This window comes from Sebastes fasciatus, chromosome 17 (assembly GCF_043250625.1).
Source record: "Sebastes fasciatus isolate fSebFas1 chromosome 17, fSebFas1.pri, whole genome shotgun sequence".
Taxonomy (NCBI): Eukaryota; Metazoa; Chordata; class Actinopteri; order Perciformes; family Sebastidae; genus Sebastes; species Sebastes fasciatus.
Genome location: NC_133811.1, coordinates 13,635,555 through 13,662,746, shown reverse-complemented (window position 1 = coordinate 13,662,746; position 27,192 = coordinate 13,635,555). Strand labels below are relative to the sequence as shown.

Genomic DNA, 27,192 nt, shown 5'->3' with positions numbered 1-27,192 from the left:
CTCGATTGTGATTGGCTCAGAGGAGCGCCAGTCACTCCTGCCCACTAAAGCAGACACCGCCTCCTCCACATAGCTCTCCGTCTAGTGTAACCTAACGAGCAGCAGCCGCCTGGAGCCCTAAACCCAGGTGCAGTATACATGTCTCTACTATCATAGGATAGGATGCTGTAGCTTTTTTTTACCACAGAACCGTGAGTATTTCCTTTCATTTACACTCATAACTATGTGAAAATAGGCCTGTGTTTTCAACGTTATTGCCATGGTTACGTTTGAACTGAAGCGGCAGTTGACAGCGTATCGTGTCTCCAGTTAACCGTTGAAGTCAAACATCGCTCTCGATAGAATACTTAATGGACTTCCTGGTGACGTTTGGTGCTGGATTGGTGTGTGAAAGCCTCCGTGTGCCGTGTATCGAGGCTGTTCGAGCGCAGGGTTCACCACCACCACCACATGATGGGATATATTGGACATTTTTTTGTGTCTGCGCTGACAGAAGTTTGAATTGCTGTGTTGGCTTGTTGGCAACAGGAACTGAGTGAAGCAGAGCTGCGAGTCTAAACGGGACACCTGTGGTGTTTCTCCCTAAAACGACTAGTTAATCAACCAATCCGCTCTGGTGGTTGTGCTGACATAATCACCCAGCATAAAATAACTATTAATCTGTTATTTAATCAGTGTGTTCATATTAAATATTGTAGATTATAGTGAGGATGTAGCTTGCTAGGCTGGTGGGAGACATTAATTCAAAGTAACTTTCTGTTAAATTGCAGTATAGCAGTGTTTTGTGCCTGTGTTTTACATGTGTAATAACCTGATTTACATCACTTATTTTTGCATTTCTCTGTCATCTTAAATATGTAGGTTACTGGCAATTATTTATAAGTACAGAGGACAGTAAGTTTTCCATAAGGCCACACACATTAGAGCTGAAATCATTAGTTGATTAATCGATCAACAGAAACTTAACTTAAACTTAACTGATAATCAATTTTATAACAAAAATGCCACCAAAAAACAGTGGTTTTGTTAGTTTTCTTAGGCTTCAATGATATTAAATTAAATATCTCTAGGTAATGGACTATTGGTTGAACAAAACGAAACACTTTTTTCTGAATGAAAATGAATCGTTGGTAACATCCCTACACACCAGTAAATCATCAAATGGCCTTCATCCATTGAGATTATAGTGAGGATGTAGTTTAGCTAGGCTGGTGGGAGACATTCATTCAAAGCAACTTTCTGTTAAATTGGCAGTGTTTTGTATTTTAGATAGGACAGCCTGTCTTTTACATGTGTAATAACCTGATTTATCAGTTGATCAGTTATTTTGCATTTCTCTGTCATCTTAAATATGTAAGTTACTGACAATTATTTGTAAGTAAGATAAGATAAGATAAGGCAAGATAAAATGAACCTGTATTAATCCCCGGAGGGAAATTCTGCTGTCAAAGCAGCAACATCAGCAAACATCAGCAAACAGAGTGAAACACAGGAGAGGTAAAGGTATACAAACAATTATAAAAACAATAATAGAGATATAAAAGATACAGAGTGAATGGGTGAACATAGTGTGTACAGTCCGTCAATAAATAAATGTAATATGTACATATGTGCAGTCTATAAAGTGGTATATAGGCTGTATAGTGTAAAGTAAGTGTAAAGTGCGCCAGTGGTTAGAGTCCAGCTTCCGTTTGAACTAAGTACAGAGGACAGTATGTTTTCCATAAGGCCACACACATTAGAGCTGACAATGCTAAATTGATTAATCGATCAACAGAAACTTTACTTAACTTAACTGCTATCAATTTTATAGTTTATGTAATTTCTATAGCAAAAATGGCCCCAAAAAACAGTGGTTTTGCTAGTTTTCTTAGGCTTCAATGATATTAAATTAAATATCTCTAGGTAATGGACTATTGTTTGAACAAAACGAGACATGATCTGAAGATGTCACTATTTTCTGAAGATGTCACTATTTTCTGAATGAGAATTAATCGTAGGTAACATCCCTACACACCAGTAAATCATACAATGGCCATCAGCCACTCATCTCTTTCCATTCAGGCTTTTGTGGCGCTTGAGTGGCTTATTATACTGTAAATCAATCCTTGGCCTTAACACCTCTTAGTCCAGACAGGATAATGTTATGCATGAGTGGTGATGGCATCACTATCACTTTGCCATTCAGAGACTGTGGGCACACATTGCCAGCACTGCATGTAAAATTAACCTAGTCCTGAAGTTTATTGTGAACATATCTAAACTGAAAGTGAGGCTGGGGGTTCACAAAGCTGTAAAGACATTTTTACTTTACAGAAAATAATGAAGGAGAAGGATACAAAATGGGTTTAATTACAATATACTCACCAAAAAAAACTTTATTTGAACTACTGACAGTTGTTCTCTTTATAATCAGCCAGCTGTAACGATTATCTTATTAATCGATAAGTCCAAAAATGAATCAATTCTGGGCCGTTTCCGATGTGTAAAATAACAATTTGTCCGACAGGCGATGCCGATAGCAATGTTTTTGTTTATTTTGTTTTTATTGTTGTTGTTATTTATTCCCCCTTTTATGCTAGGGAAACAAAAACATCTTAATTTTAAGAAAAATAACTGAGCTGTTTTGAAGTCATTCAGCATTTCATTACACTGTCTTTGAATTAATACAAATTCAATCATACACATTTATGAAACAACCTTTAGTATATCCTTCTTTCACATTTTCATTTTCATTTTTAATAATTAGCACAACATTTAGCCGGCGCAAAATTGACGTGACACAACAGATAAAAACATCAGCCACTTCCATTGACGAATGTCATCTTATGTGCCGATAGGCCGATGGCAGTCAACCGATAAATCGGTGCATCCCTTATCATTTAATCGTGGAAGTCATTTTTTAAGCAACAATGCCAAAAAACAAAGTTCCAGCTTGTTTGTGAGGATCCTTAATGTGAGGATACAGTATGTTGCTTCTCACTGTTGTATATCATTTTATTCTTTCGGTTTTGGATTGTTGGTTGGACAAAATAAGACAGGTTCTGGGAGTTTCTGATGTGTCTGACATTTCATAGATCAAGTGATGCATCCATTAATCAAGAAAATAATTGCCAGATTAATTGGCCTGGGTTCAAACCCATGTGTTGGCATGTGTCTGCCCCATTGATGTTGAACAGAGGATTGCACCATAGGAATCGATGTTCAGTCAGCTGATTACAGTTTCAGCCCAAATGTTTATTCTTGCTGCAACATTTCTGGGCGTAAACATCCAGCATGGCCGACGGGTGACTCACTTGAGTTATCTCTATGTCATTCTCTCCTTTACACAACACCCACTTAAAAGCTGGTAAATTCCTGCCTTCACTAATAACACCAAGTGGCCACTCTGAGAATAGCCCGCTTGTGATCACTTATGGTTTTATAAGGTTATAGGATGTTGTGCCCTACTTCCAGCCAAGCTGAAGTCTGGTCGACACTCATGTGAAATCATGTTTCTGCTGGTAACGGCAGAGGGTCTATTAATAGCCCCATGTTTTATGCCTTCACATTTTCCATAAAGAACAAACAAACTGAATATATTCTTGTCTTTGCCTTGTTTTTTTTGTATCCATAGCAACCCGTGATTGAGCAGTTAACACAAAGTGTCCCTTGTCTCAGCAGGAAAGAGACAGAGAGACATCTTTTGTGATGGGGCTTTTCAAAAATACATCGGTCAAAAATCTAAGGGCATGCTGGCTGTCAAGATTGTTCTCTTTCTGTCTCTCTTTGAGTGCACATGAAAATAACTGAGTGCTGAATGGCACATTGGGGCTGCTTTTACCTCTTTGATCATTCGCTGATGCTCACATCAGTTTTTCTCTGCCTGTATACAGAAGACGCAGGCACTTTTTAGATGAGACGTACTGTTAAAAACAGTCATAAATTAAACAAATCAGTAGCTCGCACACTGCAGGGCTCCAATGTCCAATTATTTATTGCACCATAGGTGATGTTTCGAGCCCAACAGCTCTTCATTAGACTCAGTCAGGCATCACAAGTCAGTGGGGGTGGGAAAATATTGATTCAACTTTCTATTAAGTTTTTTTTTTGTTATTCCCGCTCCTCTGAGCCGCTCAGCTTTTGAGTTAATTATTAACATTTCTTTTAATCGTTTTAACCGATAGCGTTAATCGGTTAAAATGCTTAATGTCGGTTAAACGGTTAATTATGGACATCCCTAACGTGGATATGACCTGCACATTCACATTTTAAATGCTGAAAATCCAGCATTTTTACTATATTGATTTATACATTTTCCAGAGTAAAAGTCCCTACAAGTGTATGATTTAACTTTTTCCCATGGTCTAGTGTTAAAAAATAAAAATTGCAACAAATTGAAATATAAAATCGCAATACTTCTAGAATCGTATTACTTAAAAATCGCAATACATAATGAATCGGCACCCAAGTATCGTGATAGTATCAAATCGGGAGATAGATGTCTCGTCCCAGCCCTACATGTAAGACAAGCTAAGTGCTTCTGCCACCAACCAATGCAAAACCATATGCTGCCACACATCCATTTCTCTACTTTGGTGTAAAATTTGGGTGTTCATGTATGAAGTAGCCAGCCAGATGTGAGTCTATTTAAGCCGGCTCACAGTTTGATAATCGGCGGATCATGCACAGCTTTATCTCAGTAATACTGTGAAGAGGCTTTACTGGAAGATTCTGATGCTTTATTGGAGGTAGAGTCGCAGACGGGCCATCTGTGAGGACCTTTTCGCAGTCCCAGTCAGCCAGTAATGGGTAGGATTTAAAACTACGTGGACTATCGGGTTAATGATGGTCCTGCTGTTGCAAGGATGTTGCAAGGATGTGTATTGGCAGAAAGTAGATGGATTGGCCGCTAGTGAGTCAATGTCTGTGTGTTTTTCATGCCAGGAATGGAAACTCCAGCCTGACAATTCCTTAGAATTCAGTTGTCTAGAGATCCTGTCATGGAAACGGGTGAACAACAGATGAGGCTTTGCTTTCTGAAAGCCCCGGGGCTTCCTGTAAATACACAAAATGTGTTGCCTGTAGCTACGGTGTACTGAATGACTTGTTGAATAATTGTTCGAGTTAAAGTTGACCGATGCCTTTTTTAAAAGCAGCATTCCTGAAATGCATTTAATTGAGGGAGCACCAGTGGTTAGTGTGATGGCCGTTTTAGGAGGCTGACCACTTTGTTGGTTGCTGGGAATCGGACAATTAGAAGAAAAAGTTCCACTCTTGTGTGTATTTGCATCTTTGCTGTTGTCTCCTGGCGTTAAGCAGGTCTGCGGTCACACTGGAAACTGGTTTAACTCCTATCCTACACAAAGAGTGAAGTTTAGGGGAGATATCTTTTGTCATGGTAAGGTAATTATAGGTACTTTTTACTCCAGTGCAGTGAAAGAGAAAATATGAGCATACCGAAGCACAGTATAAAAGCAAAGAGGCGAAAGTGGAAATGGAAAGTATTATTGACTTTCACTTCTTAGCAATATACGTTCTTTGACCGAAGATTCATTTACAGACCACACAGCACATACAACATGTTACCTTATGGTGTCACACTGTTTTCATGCATCCAAACAAAACCAATTCATTTCCCATTTGCATCTGCTCTATCGCTTCGTCCCTCCCATCAGCTGATCTCATGAATGCTGACACACGTTAAAAAAAGAAAGAAACACACACAAACTAATCGCTTCCTTCACCTTTAAACCTTTTTATTCCGTCATCTGGGCCTTGTGACTCTGTGGCATTGGCCCTTGCCGTGAGAATGAACTCTTTCCAGCTTAACAGATCATTTACACGGTGTTGTGCTATTAATGATTGACTCTCATTACGTAAGACTAAAAGCAAAAAAAAACACCCCAGCTCTTCTAGTCTTACAGTGCAGGCGGCTCGGTGGTGTTACAATACTACAGTGATCACTCAGTCAAGGTAAGTAGGGCACTCAGTGGGATGTCCGGGGACTGACATGTCCCAGCTTCATTTACAGATTTCACAGTTCATCTGTGGCAGATGGTATTCTAGACTAATACATCGCTGAGGAAGTATCGTGAGGTAGTGAGTGACACTTCAGACTAAATCTGTGCACAGATGTAGTGGCAGCTTTTGAGGTTTTGCTCAAAGGAAGTGTTTAGTTGCAAACATTGTTGAGTTGTGTGAAAGGGAAAAGGCTGCATGGAAGGCAGGGCTGAGTTTGCCCTTATTCACCACCTATTGTGTTTATAATCATGATTGTATTCTTCAAAGAACTCAGCCAGAGCTGGAAATTTTCCATCTAGGCCCTGAACTCCTACATTACTTGCCATTACAATGGCTGTCAAAGTTAACGCGATAATAACACGTTAACGCAAATTTGTTTTAACGCCATTCATTTCTTTAACGCATTAACGCAATCAATCTTCAGGAGGTTGTAGCGGGCTCAGGTTTAAAGCTAGAGGGAAGATACTGGTATCATATGAAACTAGAAAACCTAAGGATCCATTGTCATTCTAGCTCAAAAGAGGTTAAATAAATCTCCAAACTTATGCTAAATTTTGGTGAGGAAAGGGGTCCCTTGACCTCTGACCTCAAGATATGTGAATGAAAATGGGTTCTATGGGTACCCACAAGTCTCCCCTTTACAGACATGCCCACTTTATGATAATCACATGCAGTTTGGGGCAAGTCATAGTCAAGTCAGCAGTCAGTCAGTCGGCTTGAGTTTGCCACGTTATGATTTGAGCATATTTTTTTATGCTAAATGCAGTACCTGTGAGGGTTTCTGCACAAGATTTGTCATCGTTTTGTGTTGTTAATTGATTTCCAATAATAAATACATACATACATTTGCATTAAACAAGTATATTTGCCCACTCCCATGTTGATAAGAGTATTAAATACTTTACCAATCTCTCTTTAAGGTACATTTTGAACAGATAAAAAATGTGGGATTAATTTGCGATTAATCGCGATTAAAGATTTGAATCAATTGACAGCCCCAGCCATTACATAATGTTTTACTGTATGGTTGGATGCACCTTTTGTTATTGTGTCTAGACTACATTACAGATGTATTTACACAGCTATGCAGCAGTTATGTGTGAACTTGACTAAATACCCATAATGCTTCACATGCAGCTGAAGACGCCAGGCATGTCGCAGCATGAAAAGTGCGAACTTGATGAGCTAATTCGAGCTCCCCAGGCTTATCATTTGAAGCCTACTCAAATATGTCGTCTGTCCTTTTTAGCCTGTGCTCCAGAGCCATGAATTAAGTGGGCCATCCGTGTGTTTCAGGCCGCTTTTAGCCCAGTGTTGACTGTAGCTTAGCTGTGTGTTATGGTGTGTCGGGGGTATCGAAGCACGGAGCACATTCTTTCCTGTTGATGACTCACGTCCTGGGCATGGTACGGACTGTAAGCGAGGCCTTGGGGAACTACAGAATACATACACAAACCACCAAACCGTTTGTAGAGGATGGAGTTTTCAGCGTACTTAAAAATCCAAGAGTTTAAGAGTTTTAAATTTGCATGTGAGCACACACACAAAGCACGCAGACATTCACTTGCTGTGTTTAACCACCAGACAGGGATGTACCCTGCCCATATGTACAGTACACAAACACACGTCCACGTAAACACGCCTGAGGTTAGTCTTTGACAGTGCCAGCGAACAAAGGGAGTGGCACGCATAGAGGTACGACATACACAGCCAGGCTGGGGCATGTCATTTATGGCAAGGAGAGGAATGAATGTTACATCACAGTGAGAATGTGGCGTCCCCAGCTCATCCCATGCACCCATGAACATGTATAGAGCATATCTGTAAATCTGTAGACACATAACGCAAAGCTCTTCAAGCGAAACAAACTCATATTTGTAGTTTTTATTGCAGTTGGTTTTGAATCATAACTTTGGACGGCAGAGTTTTGCAGAATGATAACAACTCCTGGCAGAGCTTCAGTTATATGAAGGGTGGAGGTTACACAAATTAATTGATAAAAATTGATGTGAAATGAAAAATGGTGTGATAAATTATCATGTGATTTGATTAATTTTAATGCCGATTTGACTAAAACAGTCGTGATATGATGAAAACAGAACAACGGAAGTAGCAAAAATTGGGTGCTGTAAACGATAAATGTCAGCTCAGTGAATGTTAAATGGTCAGCAGTTGATTATCAGATCAACACTATAAAAATGTCAGTAAAGTTTATCAAATCAATTGACAACTTATCACTCTATTTTTCATTTCACATCCATTTTTATGGCTCCATTTTTGAATTCACATGCATCTTCATCACCTCCATTTTCATCAATTAATTTTTGTTACTTCCACCCCTCATACAGATACATAGCATTTGATCAACACATAAAAGAAACATTCAAGATTCACATTTGCGTCTAAAATGATGATACAGGAGGAGGAGGAGGATGGGGAAGCGGAGGAGGTTACATTTGCAGAAACCAGCCTGTGGTGAAGCAGCAAAGATCCAGTTCTTGCAGTATGCAGATGGAGTAAGCTGTATTTGTTTTTGTATATGAGCTGCTTAGTGTTAGAAATAGGCTTTGAACATGTTTTCACTAGTTTCACATCGACAGTGTGGTAGTGGCGTGACGTCTGGCACATGGAAATAGAAGTCGCCTAACTTTTATTTCTTATTTTTCAATTGCAGCCTTTTTTTGTATGATGCTCTGCTCATTCCAGTGGGAATTTTTGCTGTTTTCCTGATGTTCACATGCTTGTTTACAAGCGGGCCTTTTAATCATAAAACTTGTATAGTACCATCACCACTGCAGTTATAGATACTGTACTGATTAACATTTATTTGAGTTTATGTGTGTTCTTAACTCAAAGGTATCTCAGTCCACACAAAGCCAGACATCAGTCGGAATGAATCTAAATTCACGTGGTGCAAGTTGAACCCTGAACTGAGTGTGCGTGAGAGCTCATGATAAAGACTTATTAGCCTCTCATGTGTTTTTTTTGGGGTTTTTTTTGTATATGTGTGTCTATAGCTTCCTTAAAACTAAGATACTTTGGATTTCTTTATTAGGCTGTTCACAGTAAGTCAGACACACAGTGACTAAGTGGTTCCTCTCTGTTTTTATCTGTCTGGTCCAGCACGCTGCTACCGTTCGCTTTAAAAATAACCTTTGTGCTGCTCTGACATCAGTTGGTTTCAACCTTTCTCTGCAGTGCTGACTGTTGTGCCGTGGCCTTCAAAGGTCAGAGTGATGCTCCTGGCGGCTCTGCTGTGATCTCTGTTGCTGCGGTTTCCACAGAAACGAGACAACGGTGGGCAGAAAGCAGCCAAGTCGCAAAAAGATGACGACGCCGTCGCCCACTCACAGTGACAGCAGCGGCTCCTCTAAGCATGACAGTAACCAGGTAGGTGTGTGTGGTACTTGCTGTGTGAACAAAAAGTGCTTGTAGACAATGTTAGCATTTCAGCATTTGTTTTTCTTCTCAGTTCATATCGAAGCAGGGCAAATATTACTGTTATATGTTTGTCTGTGTGTGTTTGTTCTCGATCCAACAGTTGAAATTGATTCAATTAGTAAGGGTTCTCTGTGACTGAAGTTATCCTAGAAAATGCAAACAAAAACAAAGGCGTTAAGCGCAATAACACTGTTTTTACCTGTAGAGTCTGATTGCAGCTGTGTGGGGGGCTGACTTTTTTTTTGCCCATTAACTTTATTGTCCTCTTCGTGTCAGTCAAATCAGTGGCTGTGCATTCGTTTTAAGTATGATTTAACTCTTTGTTAAATTCTTAAATCATTTTTACTATTATATGAATTTGATGAAACAAGTGGGGCAAATTATAGCTAAATAACTGATTAGTATTACATTAATATATGTAATTTGTACCAATTTGATCTTAACAAAGCTAGCTTCTAGCAAGCAATTCAACATCCAGTGATTCTAATAATGTAATGATGCTGGTAGCGAAACTTTAATTCTCTATTTTTAGCTACATAGAACGATTTTAAAGGAAGGAGCTGCCTCGGATACCTGAAACAAATCTCGGGTATGGCTGCAGTTTTTGCCAAAGGAGAGGTGGCTATATAGAATTTGACAATATCCAAATATGTCTGCCACCATGATCCTCACATAGCCTACACAAGATAACTATTGGCTGTGTCATAACATATGAATAAAGCTCATCTTGGTTTACCGTTGTCTGCTGGCATTTTTTGTGTCTTTATAATGAAGTAGGTATGGTAATATGGTAACAATGGACAGAACCAGCTGTGCATTGAGAAAGTAGAGAAGGAGAAAAAGTGTGCGTTGCCGTCCTCCATGAGCCAATCAAAGCAGCGGTTGTTCCTGTCATGCAGGAACGCCCCTCCGCGACTACAATCAGACCCGTCTCGTTTTTACACTTACCGGTATTAGAGTCACAATATTATTGCACTTAAATGGTACCTTGATGATATGTGTACTGTTTAGATTGTGTTATACCTCTGTTACTTCAGCTAAATGCCCGTCTAACTCATACAGTATTGCCCCTGTGTCTCCCTCCAGGACAGCTGGGAGATTGTGGAGGGACTCAGGGGGGTTCCTGCCAACATCCAGGAGCCTGACAGACAGGAGGGCTTCCTGCTCAAGAGGAGGAAGTGGCCCATGAAGGGGTGGCATAAGGTGAGCACCTTACCAGCCCCTTTTTTTAAAGCCCAAGACAGAAACATCATTGCAACACGTCTTATTATAGAACACCGCTGCAGCTTTTTTCTCGAACCAAAGACCTATTTTCACTCTGAACTTGATTGCTTTTGATACAAAGGGTGTCAGATGTTGAGGCAGTGCACAATTTTAAACTCTGGAGCAAAGCAAACTTTTGTTTTTTAAATATTCTGTACTATATTTATCACATGTAACTGCAGATAGATGGTGTTCTAAAATGCCTCATATCCATTATGGGAAAGAAATACAGCAGTTTAAGAGCACTACTGGGTGGTAGTTGTGATTTCTTTCCTGATGCTTTCAGTCCTCCCTAAATGTCTAACTAGAGTTCTGACCTGCTATCTTTTAATACCTCAAGCTATTTCCACATTTCCTCCTCTTCACCATTATAGTCCTCTGTATTTCCTTCTTTCCATTCTTTTTTATTCCCGGCCGATATTACTGTAACCCTGACTCATCTTCCATTCCTCCCCCTCTTCTGTGTGCTCATGCATACCTGGAAAGTTCTGCCGTGCAACATGACTGAAAAGCTACTTGAATAGACAATATTTGAACCAACAGGGAGGTCTCAAGTACTGTCAAAGTGCTTTATCAGTGTATTCTTTTTTTTTTTACTGTAAAACTGAAGTGAGCAAAGTGTGCTTGTAAGCAGTTGGTCATAATCCATACTGCTGATCACTTATTTCACTGCTGCTGTTGTGAAATATGTATCGCAGGGTCAAGGGAAAATAGTTACAATACTTATTTTTTGGTGTTTTTAACTATTGTAAAACCAAAGAGTTCAATAAACCTATTATTCAAGGGTGGCAAGAACTGAAAAGTCAGGGATTCTTGTGAATGAATATTGATTGAGTTTAATTTCTTCCCACTAGAGATACTTTGTGTTGGAGAAAGGCATCTTGAAGTATTCAAAGCGTGGACCCGATGTAGGTATTACCTCAAGAGCACTGTCTTTCATTCTTGCATTTCGACACGCGCTAACAAAGTGTCGCTTTCACAGATGAAGAAGGGGAAGCTTCATGGCTGCATCGATGTCGGCCTCTCCGTCATGTCCATCAAGAAGAAAGCCATGTGCATCGACCTGGACACGGAGGATAACATCTATCACTTAAAGGTAACTCCTGACGCTCACATTAACAACCTTAAGTTTTGTTTTTGAATCCAACCTGAGAGTCAGTGCCATCTCTTGCAAATGCATCAACACCTACATGCTGTCTCTGTCATTTACTCTGTCTGTTTCATACAAAGACGCTCACAGCAGCAGCTGTCTCCAGGTTACCGCTCCTAATTTGACTTTATGGTACCCAGGTGAAGTCTCCGGAGCTGTTTGAGGAGTGGGTGTCAAAGCTGCGTCATCACCGCGTGTTTCGGCAGAACGAGATTGCCATGTATCCCCATGAGAGGCACCTCTTCCACCCCCACGCCGCGTCCTCCCCCTCCCTCACTGACTCCCTTAGAAGAGTAAGTTCCCTTAGATTTGACACAGTAGGGATGTAGTTAAGGGAGGCTGCATATGCCTCATCCTCTCTCATCTCTCTCCCTCTAAAACAGAGAGCTGCTCTCCCCAAGCAGGCGTCAGTCCACCAGGCAAAGGTCAGTTCTTGGCTCCATTCTTCAGAGGACATGCACAGGTGCTGCAAAGGTTGGTTGTTGTTTTGTCTATTTCTCTTTGCTCACTAATTGTCTGCCTTGTCAACTGTTTCTTTTAAAATGTGCCTCACTGTAGTGAATCTTTCATTTTATCTCTCAGTTCAAACTTTTTATCTAATAATAATCTTTTGCTCAGACTTGGAGGAATGTGAATCGTACCTGCTCGAGCTCAACCTGCTGCTGAAGAGCATGGAGGTCCTCCACCGCACATACTCAGCCCCGGCCATTAGTGCACTACAAGTAAGCACAGGAACACTGATTAAGTTAGCCATGATGCAAAATGCAGAGGTTGTTCTTTGTCTTAATTTAAAGGGATAGCAGAGAACGCATATTGCTAAGATGTGAAAGTCAATTGTTCGTTCCATTGCAACGTCAGCGCCCAGCTACACCTCCGCCATTTTGGACTGAAAACAACTACCAGATGCTAGTAAAAGGTTCGCCTACAAAGTGCCATACAAAAGTAAAACAAAATTATTTCTATTCTATTATCATACTTTTAATGTCTCTACTAAAGTGGCCTGTGTTGAACAATAAAAATATTATGACTTTGCATACTATTATAACTATTTACTTACTTACTTATTTATTTACTAAACCTTTTTTGCCCGTCCGCTTCCCAGAGGAGCATAAAGGGAGCGATCGACATAAATGGAAGTTAGAAAAATCCAGCACACAGATTTTAAGAGCAATCTCAAACCTTTTCATGTCAAGGACCTCCAAAATAAATGTACAATAGTCCACATGTTAATGCTTGGTTACCAGCTGCGCATGTGTGAAGTCTCTTACTTTCAGTTTTGTTGATGTGCTGGCTGTTGTCGCTGTTGTTGATGTCGAGCAGAAGTTTGAGTAAAGTCTGAATATGCACAGTTGTCGTTGGAGTTATTGAACACCAGAGACCATGGATGTATAAAAGGTGCGTGTTAGTAAATAGCCTACAACCACATTAAATTCTGTTTATGTCATGCTACTAGCACTACTAGCTACTGGCCGATGGGCGGTTGTTTGGGAACAGAGACGTTAATACATCCACCACGGTACAGGCTTACAGCATACAGCCCATGGGTGTATTAGAAGATCATAAAAGTTATCAATTACAGTCAATATATCCATTATTACAACCGCATACAGCTAGCAGGAAGCTGGCAGAACTGTATATGTCATAAAAGCGTGCAGGACGGTGCAGTCCCATTGGCCTGATGCACAGAGAATAATAACTCTGGATTTGACTATTAGTTAATTTTACAACTTTTAGGACATAATGATTTAAATGAGGGCTATTTAAGTGTTCGTTCTGGGAAGTTGATTTACCTAAAAAACAAAGATCCTCTGATTTACAGACGTCTCTTTATATATTCATGGCTATGGACTCATTAGCGTTTACAGTCCAAAATGGTGGCAGCGCTAACGCAGGTGGCGGCTTTTGTCAAAAAAGCACCAGAGTTTCACCTCTTTGCTTTTATTCTCTTTGGGGATAGTTTGGGTGTTTTTAAAGTGGGGTTGTATGAGGTACTTATCTGTAGTCAGTGTATTATCTACAGTAGATGACAGTCGGCAAGCCCCCAGTTTGGAGAAACAGACAGGATTTACAGCACGGGAGCAAAGCAATGTACTGCTGTGGACGGGGCCGGCAGCCAAATGTAGTTTAACCACCTAAAAGAAATACATTACAAATGGGGTCTGGTGGCCTTTGAAGAGAGCATCGATACATTTCACTTTCAGTTCAGTTGGAATGGGCTGTCTGACAACAAGATGAAGTGGTGAAAATATTCCAAAAATAGTGTACACTTAAATAGATATTGACTTTTGTTAGGTGAGCCTTTCTTTTAGGTGGCTGAAATACATTTGGCTGCTGCTCCCATCCTCAGCAGTACATTGCTTTGCTTCCGTGCGGTAACTCCTGTCTGTATCTCCAAACTGGGGGCGTGTTGACCGCCATCTACTGTAGGTAATACACTGACTATGGATAAGTACCTCATACAAGCCCACTTCAAAACACCCAAACTATCCCTTTAAGCTATTTGCAGTAATATCAGATGAAAATAAAATGCGTTAGCCAACTTTGTGGGTGTTATGACTGATGAGGACATTTCTTTTTTGGATAGCAGGTCAAAACTGAAAGTCATTTTGTTTACTACTCCTTCAATATCTTGTACTCCCTTATGTTTCTTGTGGTACCACAGGCGTCTAATTATGACATGCCCAAAAAGGAGAAGAGGCCAAGGAGATGGCGATCCAAAAACAATGGCAAAGAAACCAAAACCACCCTGCAGGTACATGTGTAGCTTTTCTTTTGATAATTATTTAGAATTTAATTTACAATCATTCAATAGTGGGAATGAGGGGAAAATAAAATGATTCCAGCTCTTCATCTTTCTTGGTTTTTGTCCACCAGGTCCCAAGCTGCATCTCCTCTCAATCCCCTCGTCTCCACGCCTCCAACCCCAATCTCTCCACCACTGACTCAAACACCCAAGAGGTCTGTCCTGAATCCCCAGACTCGCCTATAGACGCGTCCCGTCTGCAGGAGGACTTCTGCACGCTGGCCAACAACAGTGAGTCCCTGCTGTGGTTGCCTGCCAGTTTGCTTGGGAGATGCATTTAAAGATGATTTTTTTGTAAGTATTTGTGTCTGTATGGTAAGGTAGTTTCCATGACAACTCTCTGTCTGGCATTTGCTTCTCTCCAGTCCACACCACACTGAAATCAGCCTTTAGTTCCCTGGTAGCAGAGAGAGACAGACTGAGGCACACCATCGACATGCAGGCCCCACAGCCATCACAGGTCATGGGCTTGAAGACCAACTATTCCTCAGTGAGTGTCTCTATGACTCAAAAATCACAACTCTGCATGATCGCACCACAATTATCGCCACAGGTCCAGTTTCACTCAACTGACTTCTTTATTATCATCAGGAATGTCCAGGTGGCTCCCACTCCTTGGTCCACCAGGTGTCCAACGAGAGCAGAGCCTCTATTCCTGAGTCCATATCAGAGTTTTTTGATGCTCAGGAGTACCTCCTCTCCTCTTCCTCTTCTGAGAATGAGGTGAGACACTAGTATCTACTATACTTATTATCTCTGTTTATAGCCAAATGCATTGGTCTATTAATCAACTAACTGTTTTGTTTACAGAATGTCAGAAATTTCAAGGTTGCTTCTGCAAATGACTTGTTTTACAGTCCCAAACTTAAAGATATTTCAATTTAAGATGATGTAAGGCAAATCTTAACATTTAAGAAGCCAGAACCAGTAAATGTTTTGCATTTTTGCTTCGTAAATGACATTTAAAATCAGTTATCAACATTGTTAACTACAATGGATTCATGTACTATTTGTTTCAGCACTACAGTGGTCAAACAAATCAAGTGCAGGGGAAGTAATCTGTGTCTTAATACTCCTAGAACTGCCCCGACACAGCCGGTTTTAACACAACTAATGCCTGCAAGTCACAACGAATATACTGTAACGCTGGGTGCATTTTTTTATTTTTTTCTATTCTGATGACTGAAGACTTTTGGGTTTGTGTATTTTTGCCCTTTGATTGTACGTTCTGGTCGCTCGCTGACCTTTCTGCATTGACTTTCTGTCTCCAGGTCTCCGACGATGACTCGTACATCAGTGATGTCAGTGACAGCGTCTCCATGGATACCTACAGCAACGAGGGAGGCAGTGAGAGACACAACTCTGGTACATGACATATTAAAAACATTGACAGCTGTCACTTTGCTGTTAGAGTCCTCTGTGTCCCTGATCTTTAACTGGCAGTTTTCACAAAATTATGTTAAACGATAGTAGACATATTGGGTATGAAGTGCAGAGTATGCAATTTCAGACGCAGCCCTATTGTTAGTCATCCACTGCTAGCTTGCAACTACCACTGATTCCAACTGATTTCAACTGCCACCTTGGGTTTCCAACTGCCACTGCTTGACTTCAGCTCAGCTATCTGAGTTATTCTTTGTAACACTTGAACGTACAACTATACGGTTTTCAACAGTCCAGGGGAGTTGTTTCTTCTATTAGTTATATGGAGGTCTACTCACTCCCTTTGGAGTTTGTTGATTTTCCACCCATTTCTTCTCCTAGCAACAAGCTCCTGCTAGCTCTTGTCACACTTTTCTTGTGGAATTTTCTTGTTTTCTCTTGTTGGTCCTCTTGTCCAGTTTGAATTTCCTTTTGTCCTGGATCTTGTCTTTAAGTTGTTCAAATTTTTTATTTTGTTCTTCTGAATTTAAAATGACAAAATACATGCAAATCTATGAGTTCATGTAGTTGTCTTCCCTCTTTGGAATCTACTCACTCAGTAACAAGTTGTGCGTCTGTATGTGTGAGACAGAGACTGCAAAGAGACCTTATTCTGTCAAAGAGAGGCAGAGCTTGTCTGTCCTAGCGCACTTGAGTGTGACCGTGACTAAGCCCCCGTGCGCTTTTGTGTATTTTTCAGAAAGCGTCGGCATCAAATAAATTATAAATGTCTGGCATCGTAGACGTTACTCACTTGCTTCGAGAATGTGTTGGACATGACCACTGCCGACTTCCGGACGTGTTTACAAACTCAGTACGATGTTTCCCTCATACAGTATGCGACAAAGCATCTGTGTACAGGCATCATTAATTCACTGCAGCAGATGGTGTTGTTTTATATTTTCACTTGCCTCCAGGTAGCACAAAACAGAAACACTGGGATTTAATTACATTGTCCAGTTGCAAATAGAAATGTTGGTTTTCACCTTGTTTAGAAACGGTGAGATAGAGAGAGTATGATTAGAGCTTGTGCAGATCTAGATGTTTCAGACTGTGTTAAATGGGTTTCTGAAGGCTATACCAGTATGATGAATATTTTTGTATTGATGCTGATAAAAAGCCAACATTTGTGTCATTTGTGAATTTGACCAATCATTCCCAAAAATATCCAAAGAACACACCCATTCAGTCAAACTGTTTCATAGTATCTCCTAGAATTTCCTTATTTGCCTCTCAAACAGCATTTAGACCATGATGGGGCACAATGATCCTCCACTTAAACAGGTCTGTTACAGCTTGTTCACATTGGGAGAAACACGTTTCAATGCTGGCTTTAAGTGCCACCTCTGAAGCTACAACATAGCCTCATCTCCATCAAATCAGCTTTGAAAATCAAAGGTTTTTATGACATCTGATATCATACAATGTGCACCACCTCTCTCCCATATGCTCTGTCTCACTTGTCTCTATTCTTAAATATCTCACCCGTCTTCTCTCCATATTTCTTCCCTTCTAGTTAGCAGCGTGGTGACCCTGGCCCGTCGGCGCTCCGCACTGCCCTCTCCCAGTCCCACCAGCACCGTGAGCCTGTGGAACATCCTGAGGAACAACATCGGTAAGGACCTGTCCAAGGTGGCCATGCCAGTACAGCTCAATGAGCCACTCAACACCCTGCAGAGGCTGTGTGAGGAGCTGGAGTACAGTGAGCTGCTGGACATTGCCAACCAGACCCAAGACCCCTACCAGCGCATGGTGAGAGGAAAGAAAACATACACATACACTAACCTGCTAGAGCTAGATAGAGCCCATGTAAGCATGTTGAGAGAGGGTCTAACGTACACAAAGTTAATTATACACATGCACAAAATAGTCTTAACATGCACATACTGAATAATAAGAAGAAGACGTGTTATGTAAAGCACACAAACAGAAATGAACAGATGGAAAAATGAACATCAAAGTAGCTGTAGAAAACTCTAGATAGGAAACATGTTTTGAGCTCAGTGCTCTTCCCCAGGCAGCTTTTTAAAAGCTACTCTGATGTTTGTCTTTTGCTCTGTGTGCCCTTCTGTTAGAGGCTTTTATAAATATTTCATTTGTTTAAGCAAGAAGCTTTCAATTGTCTTTTTCTTCCTGGGGCCAGTTGCATTAAAATAGACCTAGTCTTTCTCTTAAATATAATTTTAAGTCAGACTTGCTTTATAGACACTTAAATTTACCTGTTGCATAAAGCTTCCCTATGAGGGACTAATGTAAGACTGACTAACTAGCCTGTTGCGCAATTCATTATGGGTGAAATAAGACAGTTAAAACAGTTAAAATGTTTAGAAATAATTAAAGAATATGGTACAAGAATCAAAAAATAGTTATGGATAAACAGTTGAAATAGTTATCTAAAAGTAATAGATAAACAGTCTAACCTGACAATCTAAGACTAGTCTAAGGCCAAGACTAGTCTTAAACTAAGTTTATGCAACTGGCCCCTGGGTCTGTTTTATCCATAGTATTTGACGCACACTTATAGTCAAATAGACTCAGAGTAGTTACAAAGACACAAAAGTGTCATGTCATAGGTCTCACACCTCCACATACTGTAGCGTATACAACAAACAGTACTAATATGTAGTATTGTACACAAACACACCTTTACCTCTACCTAAAGCGGTGTCATGTGTGAAGACACACAGTTTATACATCCATATAAACAAACTTGGTGGTGTCACACCCATTCATGTACACACAGTCATGTTCACAACCCCATACTTTGAATACACACATGTAAACAAATGTAAATCATCCCCTCTGATTTTCTTTGCAGGTGTACGTCGCTACATTTGCAATATCTGCATATGCATCCACCTACCATCGTGCAGGAAGCAAACCCTTTAACCCTGTCCTGGGAGAGACGTACGAGTGTGACAGACCCGATAGGAGCTTCAGGTTCATAGCTGAACAGGTAGAGGTTGCATGATTTACAACACACACACTGTATGGGAATACACTCCCTTCACAGGATAGGCTACGTTTCAGTTTACTTCTCAACTTTAAACACAGAAAATATACAATATTTTGAATGAAATACGTAAAGTAACTGAAATTATGTCTGAGACAGATCTTCTTGCAAATTAAAATGTGTTGCACATTGTATATCTATATGATTAAAGGATTTCTTCACCCACAAATAGACCATTTGTATATTAATTACTCACCCCATGTTACCTTGAATTCTAGATGAACTTTGTTTTCTCACATGACCCCAGAGGCGTGGACTCGAGTCACAAATGTGATGACTTTAGACTTGACAAAATCAAAAAACACTTGCAACTCAACTTGGACTTTAACACCAATGACTCGCGACTTTACTTGGACTTGAGCCTTTTGACTTGTAAATCCCTCCCCCCCCCCGAAACGCAAAGCATAAAAGTTAAAATGTTATTTATAGTTTGCCATGAATCACTTCTACTTTAAAATGTCTAAGTTCAGTCGCTCTTGTTTTAACAAACTTGTTTAACAAATAAATATTTTTTTTATAAAGCATTCGTGATTTTTGTAAATGTAATATTCCTCTGTTGTTAAAATGGCAATGCATTTGGTGAAGAGCGCATTATGACTTGTTTAGTACTCGAAACTCAAAGTTTAGGACTTGGGACTTGTCAGTCTTCATTTGGGACTTGAGTACAAAGACTTGAGACTTGTGACTTGCAAAACAATAACTTGGTCCCACCTCTGCATGCGTGAGAGTGCGGGGCATGAGAGAAAAACAATGTTTTCTTCTAGAATTCAAGGTAACACTGGGCGAGTAATTGATGTTCACATGGTCATTTTATGGGTGAGGTGAATGAAATGAAATGAATTGTCACACCGTGGTTAGGTTGTCTCATGTCAGAGGTATCTATGAAGGTCTTGTGCACTGGAAGAACAGCACCCTCTTCCTGTTCTGTGCTTTAAAGCAATTCACAAGACTCCACAAAGTCCTATAGTAGTAAGTCTCAAACAATGTAAAGCAGAGAAGTCGTGCACTGACCTGCCATTCATCTCTTTGCTGGTCATGTTTGTTTACAGTAATTATACTGATCTCTCAAAATACATGTAGTAATGGTTTAAAGCTGGCAAAAGTTATAGGTTCACCTTATCCACCTTTTTGTTTTTGACTGATTCATGATACGACTTGCTGAGCTACAGTGTCTACTGTGTAATAAAGTGCCTTTATCTCATCTTGTATCTTTCCTCTTCATTTCCCAGGTGAGTCATCACCCACCTGTATCAGCATGCCACTCTGATTCAAGGAACTTCTCCTTTTGGCAAGGTGAGCAGGAGAGAGCATGCTTGGAATACACGTCTGGTTTCCGTCAGGGCTTATATGTAGATTACATCACTGCCACCACACATTTTGTTCCTGAGTGTTTGGACACATGCCGTAGGTTGTATTTAAGGTGAAAATTGGTGTTGTGGGAGATTAATTAACCTCATTTAGCATCCTGTTACATGGGTGATCACTCTGTAACTTTCCATTGCATGATAATGAAGTGCTTGATATCTTCATACTGTAACAAATTACTGTGCAGATTATACTAATGTGACCTCATTTTTAAACTCTTTGTTCAAAAACAAAGACGCTGCTGCCTTGTTTGCATTTCCTTCTGTGCACATGAATGAAGAAGCTGATTTAAAAAAAAAAAAAAAAAAAGGTGCTGCTTTTTACTGAAGAGACCAGATGAAGATTTAAATTAAGATAATATGTCAATTTTCATTGTCACAAGCACTTATTTTGCAATCTCTTTCTTTTTTTAGATGTTCGATGGAAAAACAAATTCTGGGGCAAATCCATGGAAATTGTTCCCATGGGAACCACTCATGTCACACTACCTGCGTAAGTCCGTGACTCCTTTGATTATTTTGTGTGGGTGTGTGTTTACACTCTTGTATGTTTAATATGAGTGTCCACGTCATTGTGCACAACATAGGCTGTAAGTGTAAGCACTAGGAGTGAAACAACATGCACATTAAGTTCAGTGTGTGTGTGTGTGTGATTTCTCCAGGTTCGGGGACCACTACGAATGGAACAAAGTGACGTCCTGTATCCATAATATCCTGAGCGGCCAGCGCTGGATCGAACACTACGGAGAGATGTCCATCAAAAATATCAACAGTGACGCCTGCCAGTGTAAAGTCACATTTGTCAAGGTTAGAAAACAGACATTTAAATCTTTGTTTTGAACGTGTGAGCTCCAGCTGTGAATGACAGAAGCTGATCTTTATTCCACACTTGATTTTGAGAGGAAAGAAGTCAGGTAAAACGTGTTCTCAATGGCTTAACAATGCAGAAATAGTTCTATAGTCCCTGTGGGATGGGACTTCCTCCTCCAACAGATTTATTGTGTTGTTCTATTGTAGAGACAAACTGCACCTAGATGTTCTTAACAAACTGTTACTGTTGGATCTCTCTTGTTAGTACGTACTTGTTTGTCATCCTCACATGAATCTCTGTCAGACTCTTGTAATCATTACAGTTGCCTGGCATTTAGCACCTGATTTAAGCTTCATCATCCTCTGAACAGACACTTAAGATTTGTTCCTTCATAAAACAATGACCGTAGTTTCCTTTTAATACAGTGCTGCCTGCTCAAACAGAAATGCTTCCTTTCTGTATGCTGAAAGATCGACACTATCAAGGCAAACAGCACTATCTTCTGGACAAAGATAGGAACTGAAAATTCAAACCAGGAGCCTGGGAAATTAAGCAGTGTGAATCCAGTTCCTTTAAACACTGACATAAATCATATCATATTTATCACGAGTATTACAGCTTTATTAGGCAGAATGTTTTTGGCATCATTGAGCAAAAACCCCATAATAACCTTTCAGCATATTGTAATTCAAGTGTTCTGAGAGAAAACTAGACTTCTGCACCTCCTCATGGCTCTGTTTTCAGGCTTTAAAAAAAATCTAACCCGTGACGGAAGACTTTGGCCAATCACAGGTCATTTCAGTAAGAGAGAGCGTTCCTATTGGCTGTGCTCCGGCTGGTGTGTGGTGCTTGGTATTTCCTCAATAGACCTCAACATGGCTTCCGGGTCACAAACTTTCTCATTTTACAGCTAAACAGTACACTACAAGATGTTTCTGAAAACATTTCATGCGAGAAATAGGCATTACAGTAACAGAGTATTGATTCATATTTGATCAGCGCTGCCTAGTTTGACCGTTTGATCGGTTTGCTCCATTTCTACCCACTGCAGCTATAAATGTGATAAATGTTCTCATTTTATGTAATACATCTCTTCCATCTAACACATACAAACAATGTCCCTCTTTCTTTCTTTTTTTTTGTAGGCAAGATCATGGAGCTCTACAGTGAACGAGATAGAGGGCGTGGTTACGGATTCAAATGGAAAAGTTGTACACTCCATCTTTGGAAAATGGCAGGAGTCCGTTTTTCAAGGAGATCCGCCCTCTGCCACGTGTATCTGGAGAGCAAGTGAGTGATTGGTGCCTGGGAATGTCCGTTACAACGTTTTCACACCAGGGCACTTCAAGCAAACAACAAAACTGAGCTTGACATGGCATGACAGCTGTTGATTTAATTTGTGTGTTTAGACCCCATGCCAGTGGACCAAGACCAGTACTACGGCTTCACGCAGTTGGCAGTGGAGTTAAATGAGCTGGACTCCACCCTGAGACCTCTGCTGCCTCCCTCAGACACACGCTTCAGGCCGGACCAGAGGTTGGCACTCTTTATCTGTCTGTAATGTTCTATTCTAGTCTTGTTTAACCATATATTCTAGTCTAATGGTTTGTACAGATGCCCCTGTAGTCTTAATGGTTTTAAAGCTGCCAAAGAAGACCATTTGGCCCAAAACATTTTGTTTTTTACAAACATGATTTTGTGGGCTAAGTCTGGTCGAGCCCATGTGGTGTGAAGGAGTAAATATCTGAAATATGAACGTAACCATGGCAACAGACTATGGGAGTTTAGATCCAAGGGAATGAAGTCACAAGAATAATTGTCCACTCATGTAGAGATTTTAGTTTAGCTAAGGGTGCTTTCACACCTGTAGTTGGGTTCATTTGGTCCGGACCAAGACGGGAGAAAATGATACATTGTTGCATTTTTAGTTCTGGTCCGGTTCCTGTTCACACTGACTTTTTATAAACCAACCAGAGGAGTAAACAGGAAGTTCTACAGACTGACAGGTAACTTGTTGATTGGACAGTTTTGGTGATTGTCATCCTGCATCATCAGGACCCACGTGGGGAGATCAATTTCCGGTGACTGACAGAAGTTTATGCGGCACTTTAATGCTTCTGATTTATGTTCTTTGATTATTAACTGATTATAAGCATTATTAGTATTATTAGCCTGCAAATCGGCCAGATTTTATGATAAATGAGAGTAGAGACAGGACGCCGTGGAGCGCATGGACATGCGCATGAGGCGTATTACTGTGGGATCGCTGTCACACACTTTTTAATGGAGTTAATGAACTGACAAAGTACACGGAGTCGGATACTCCTACTAATCAGGGAAAATACCGGCGCTGGCTAGTTTAGCTTTTGACATACTAAAATCACATATCTGTTTGGTTCATTTGCTTTCACACCACAAATGAACCGCACCAGAGTCCGCTCGGAAGCGGACTGAAGGTACGTGTCCACAGGCTCCGTCCTTTCCACGCTTCCCATTCATTGTCTATATGTAAGCAGCCGTGCAATGCATTCTGGTAGCGTGGCGGCGCGAATCCAGAGACGGACCGTCACGTCGTGATATTAGAGAAGAAAGTTTCCAAACGAGCCGCCATATCGTTTCCGGTTTGAAAGCTGGAAACAGCAGCCCACGAGGAAAAGCGTTCGCCCAATCAGGTGCCGAGTGCCTTGTGTCAAGTGGCAGCCCATCAAGCATCCAGTTTTAGGAAGGGAGGCGATCCCTTGCGATAAAAAATGCCCCCAACATGAGACCCACCTTTTCAGGCGGAGAGTTTGATTGTTTGGTCCGCACCAGAGTTTGAATGAGCTTTGAGAACATTATTCCGTTTGAATCAAACTCTGGTGTAGACCAAAACAACCAGTCCCCCGCCAAATTTCTGACCAATAAGAAAGACTCCGGCCCTGCTCCTTCATACACGCACCTCAGCAACTTCATTTTTCCTTAGTTCCTGAGATTAGTTCCTTACTTGTCAGTAACTTCTGTACACACTATGACAAGCCAAAATGTCTGCTGTGAAAAAGGCCTATCTGCAAGTATTAAGTAAAAACATTTAGTAGCTGTATTGGCACAGCGTCCTAAAGTCAGCTGCAACTACCACAACTAACTTCTGCCCAGAGTGAGGGGAAGCCACAATGTTCCTGTGTTTGTGGGGAAACAGTGGGATGAATGGTGGTGGCGCTCTAGTAGAAAACCACATTTCTACTGTTTCCTATCCTGACTCTCTCTCTCTCTTGTTATCTCTATCCAGGCTGTTAGAGGAGGGGAACACAGAAGGAGCCGAGGAGCAGAAACAGAGGATAGAGCAGCTCCAGAGGGAGAGGAGGAAAGTGCTGATGGACAACAACATGACACACCAGCCACGCTTTTTCAAGTATGCTGCTTATTGCTTGTCTGTGTGTGTGTGCGTATGTGTCTTTGTGTGCAATCAGACACAGTGTTTGCATGTGCTTTTCCATGAAATCGGTCTCATATGGTCAGAGATCACCTCCATAGCAGCCACTGTGTCTCATGTGGTATAAGCAGATACTCTAGAGAAAGCCTTTCACGTTTCTACGTTACCTGAAGGCCACTGTAGTTCTACACTTGTGAAATTGCAATAATGTGAGCTGCAGAGTGCAAAACCGTGGTACCGCCAGCTGGTAGTGTGATTATGGTAAGGATGGCCTCTGAGCGAGATGAACGGCTTTACAACGGTTTTGCATTCAGCGGCTCACGTTATTGCAGTCTTGGAAAGGGAGGAGTGAGCGGAGGGGTACTTGGTTGGTTACTAGATGCCGCCAAACCCTACACACTTTACCTTTAAATTAATTTTGTTATTACAATCAGATAAGCCAAAAGTTATTTGTAAACTAGGTGCCTTTCTGAAGAATGTTGTTCTTTTGTTTAAGTAACATTCGTTGTACTTTAACCATGCTGTAGGCCGTCGTTTTGTTATTATCGTATGTTCTGTTTGTGCTCCATACCATGTGATCATAGTCCTGAGCCACAAAATATGTGACCGTCACAGTCTGCAGACTTGTGATGAACGAACTGGATTGCTAAGATAACCGCTGTGGGCTCATCATGACAAAAAAGTAATGTCATATTGTCCATTACATCAGATCCTTATCAGAAGTAATATGTGACTCAACACATCGGATGCTCTATTCATCATTTACTTGTAGTTAAACCCAGAAAATTCAAAAAACAATCCTCCCTTACATTCCTAAATGATTTGAAACAGATATTTTTAGCTTAATGACAGATGTTATACACAGAGTTAAGAAACTTTTATGAACATTATAAAGACACAAAGACTTTTCACAATAAATTTTTTAGTTGATTCAAGTTAATACTGATATCTTACATTATCTTAGAAACTGATGTGGTAATTTAATAGGCTGAACAACAGGGGTACAGCTGCACAATTAATCAAAATGTTGTCGTAATCGCAATATGGTTTACTGTAAAAACGTGCATCAAAATACCATTTTAAATTAAATATTGTCATTCTGCAGAGATGTCCTGGCCTACAAATCATATTCTACAGACTTAAGAAAACATTTTTGCTCGGTACAGATCCCTCAAAAATCACATGCAACTAACTGTAACTAACATTAAATCATTTTAATATGTTTCTCAATGAAAATGAGAATAATTATACAAAATGATCATTCCCTCTAATATCGCAAATAATATCGCAATTGCAATATCAGTCAAAATAATCACAATTTAAAAAAGAAAATTCTAAATCGTTCAATCCTAGACGGGGAGCGCTTAATTTAGATATGATAATCATTTCAAGATGTAGCAATCATTAAGTCATTTGTGTTGTGTTGGCAGGAAGTCTAACAATGACACGTGGGTGAGCAACAACACGTACTGGGAGCTGCGCACAGACCCTGGCTTCAGTAAAATGGACTTCCCTGTGATGTGGTGACCTCTGGATTTAACCAAACTTCTTCACTACAACATATCAATTAGAGGGAAGTATAAAACTGAACTGAGACCAGCCTCCAAGTGTCCTGACCTGGTTAACATGTCATGGTAACCCAAACCTGTATGGACTTCCTGCTTCCTCTTTCAGGACTGAGCAGAGCCTGTAGAACTCCTGTTGGTTTTGTTTCTGTTGTTAAATACGTTTCTCCTTAAGGGTACATTTTCTCCTCTCATTATCATAACGATAATTGACACAGTGTCAGTGTAGACTAAAGATTCATATCATCATGTTGTGTCGCATCTCAGCATTTACCAAAGTGCCTTTTATTGCAGTGCCTCGCTCAATCAACTGCTGTAGCAGTTATGCAAAAACACTTTTATTCAGAGACTTTAAAAACTTGTGTGGATGATATTAGTATGATATGTGGACTTCACTGGAGAGACAACGGACCATTGCTGGAAGTGAACTTGTTCAAAAGGTCAACACCTGCTCAAGTATTCCTCCCCTCCAGTCAGCGTCATGACTTAAACCAGAAGCTGTTCAGAGGTTGTAATTATAAAAGAGGGGCTTTAGCCTTTTTTCAGTATGCTGCCTTGTTACAATGAGTCATGACTGTCATAGGACTGTGGATAATGTTTATCAATGGGTAAAATGGCAATAATACTCCATGTTTCAAAGAAGATAATAAATTGTACAATGGATGGACAAGTTATAGTATGTCACACTTTGTTTTTGTATGTGTAACGCAAATAAGTCTCTCCCAAAGTAATGATCATAAAAAAAAAGTGTTCCTTTTTTGAGATAGTTTTAAGTGAAAGAACAACATGTAACATTAGTGGCATTAGGAATGTGGTTTAATTCAAAGCAACACCAAAAACCAGCAAAGCAAACCCTCCCAAAACTGTTTGCTGTTTAAATGAAATTTGTAATGGGCAATATGTTGGACATCAATCAAGACAATCAAAAGCAAAGAAAGAATAATTAAA

General features: G+C 40.3%; 1 protein-coding gene across 3 annotated transcripts; it reads left to right on the top strand.

Annotated features, from left to right (window-relative positions):
• Positions 1-26,918, top strand: LOC141754971 (oxysterol-binding protein-related protein 3-like). 3 transcript variants are annotated; one of them, XM_074614465.1, is made up of 22 exons: positions 1-127; positions 9,202-9,393; positions 10,531-10,647; positions 11,562-11,615; positions 11,690-11,803; positions 11,998-12,150; positions 12,241-12,331; positions 12,476-12,579; positions 14,520-14,609; positions 14,732-14,891; positions 15,026-15,150; positions 15,252-15,383; positions 15,932-16,025; positions 17,599-17,834; positions 18,901-19,038; positions 20,325-20,388; positions 20,874-20,952; positions 21,122-21,266; positions 22,416-22,560; positions 22,680-22,806; positions 24,536-24,658; positions 26,110-26,918. In XM_074614465.1, the coding sequence occupies exons 2-22, from the start codon at positions 9,331-9,333 to the stop codon at positions 26,204-26,206; spliced, it is 2,451 nt and encodes an 816-aa protein (XP_074470566.1). In that variant the 5' UTR covers positions 1-127; positions 9,202-9,330; the 3' UTR covers positions 26,207-26,918. The 3 variants fall into 3 exon arrangements, with proteins under 3 accessions (XP_074470566.1, XP_074470568.1, XP_074470569.1); XM_074614467.1 differs by having other exon boundaries at positions 121-191; XM_074614468.1 differs by lacking the exon at positions 1-127 and adding an exon at positions 5,909-5,955 and having other exon boundaries at positions 9,288-9,393.
• The last annotated feature ends 274 nt before the right edge of the window (positions 26,919-27,192 follow it).

What these genes read in the sequence shown, in the direction of transcription:
- LOC141754971 (XM_074614465.1), top strand. Translation starts at nt 9,331, where the DNA reads ATGACGACGCCGTCGCCCACTCACAGTGACAGCAGCGGCTCCTCTAAG. An exon ending in TCACTGACTCCCTTAGAAGA is followed by an intron (nt 12,151 to 12,240) that starts GTAAGTTCCCTT and finishes CCTCTAAAACAG; the next exon opens with AGAGCTGCTCTCCCCAAGCA. An exon ending in CTGCACGCTGGCCAACAACA is followed by an intron (nt 14,892 to 15,025) that starts GTGAGTCCCTGC and finishes GCTTCTCTCCAG; the next exon opens with TCCACACCACACTGAAATCA.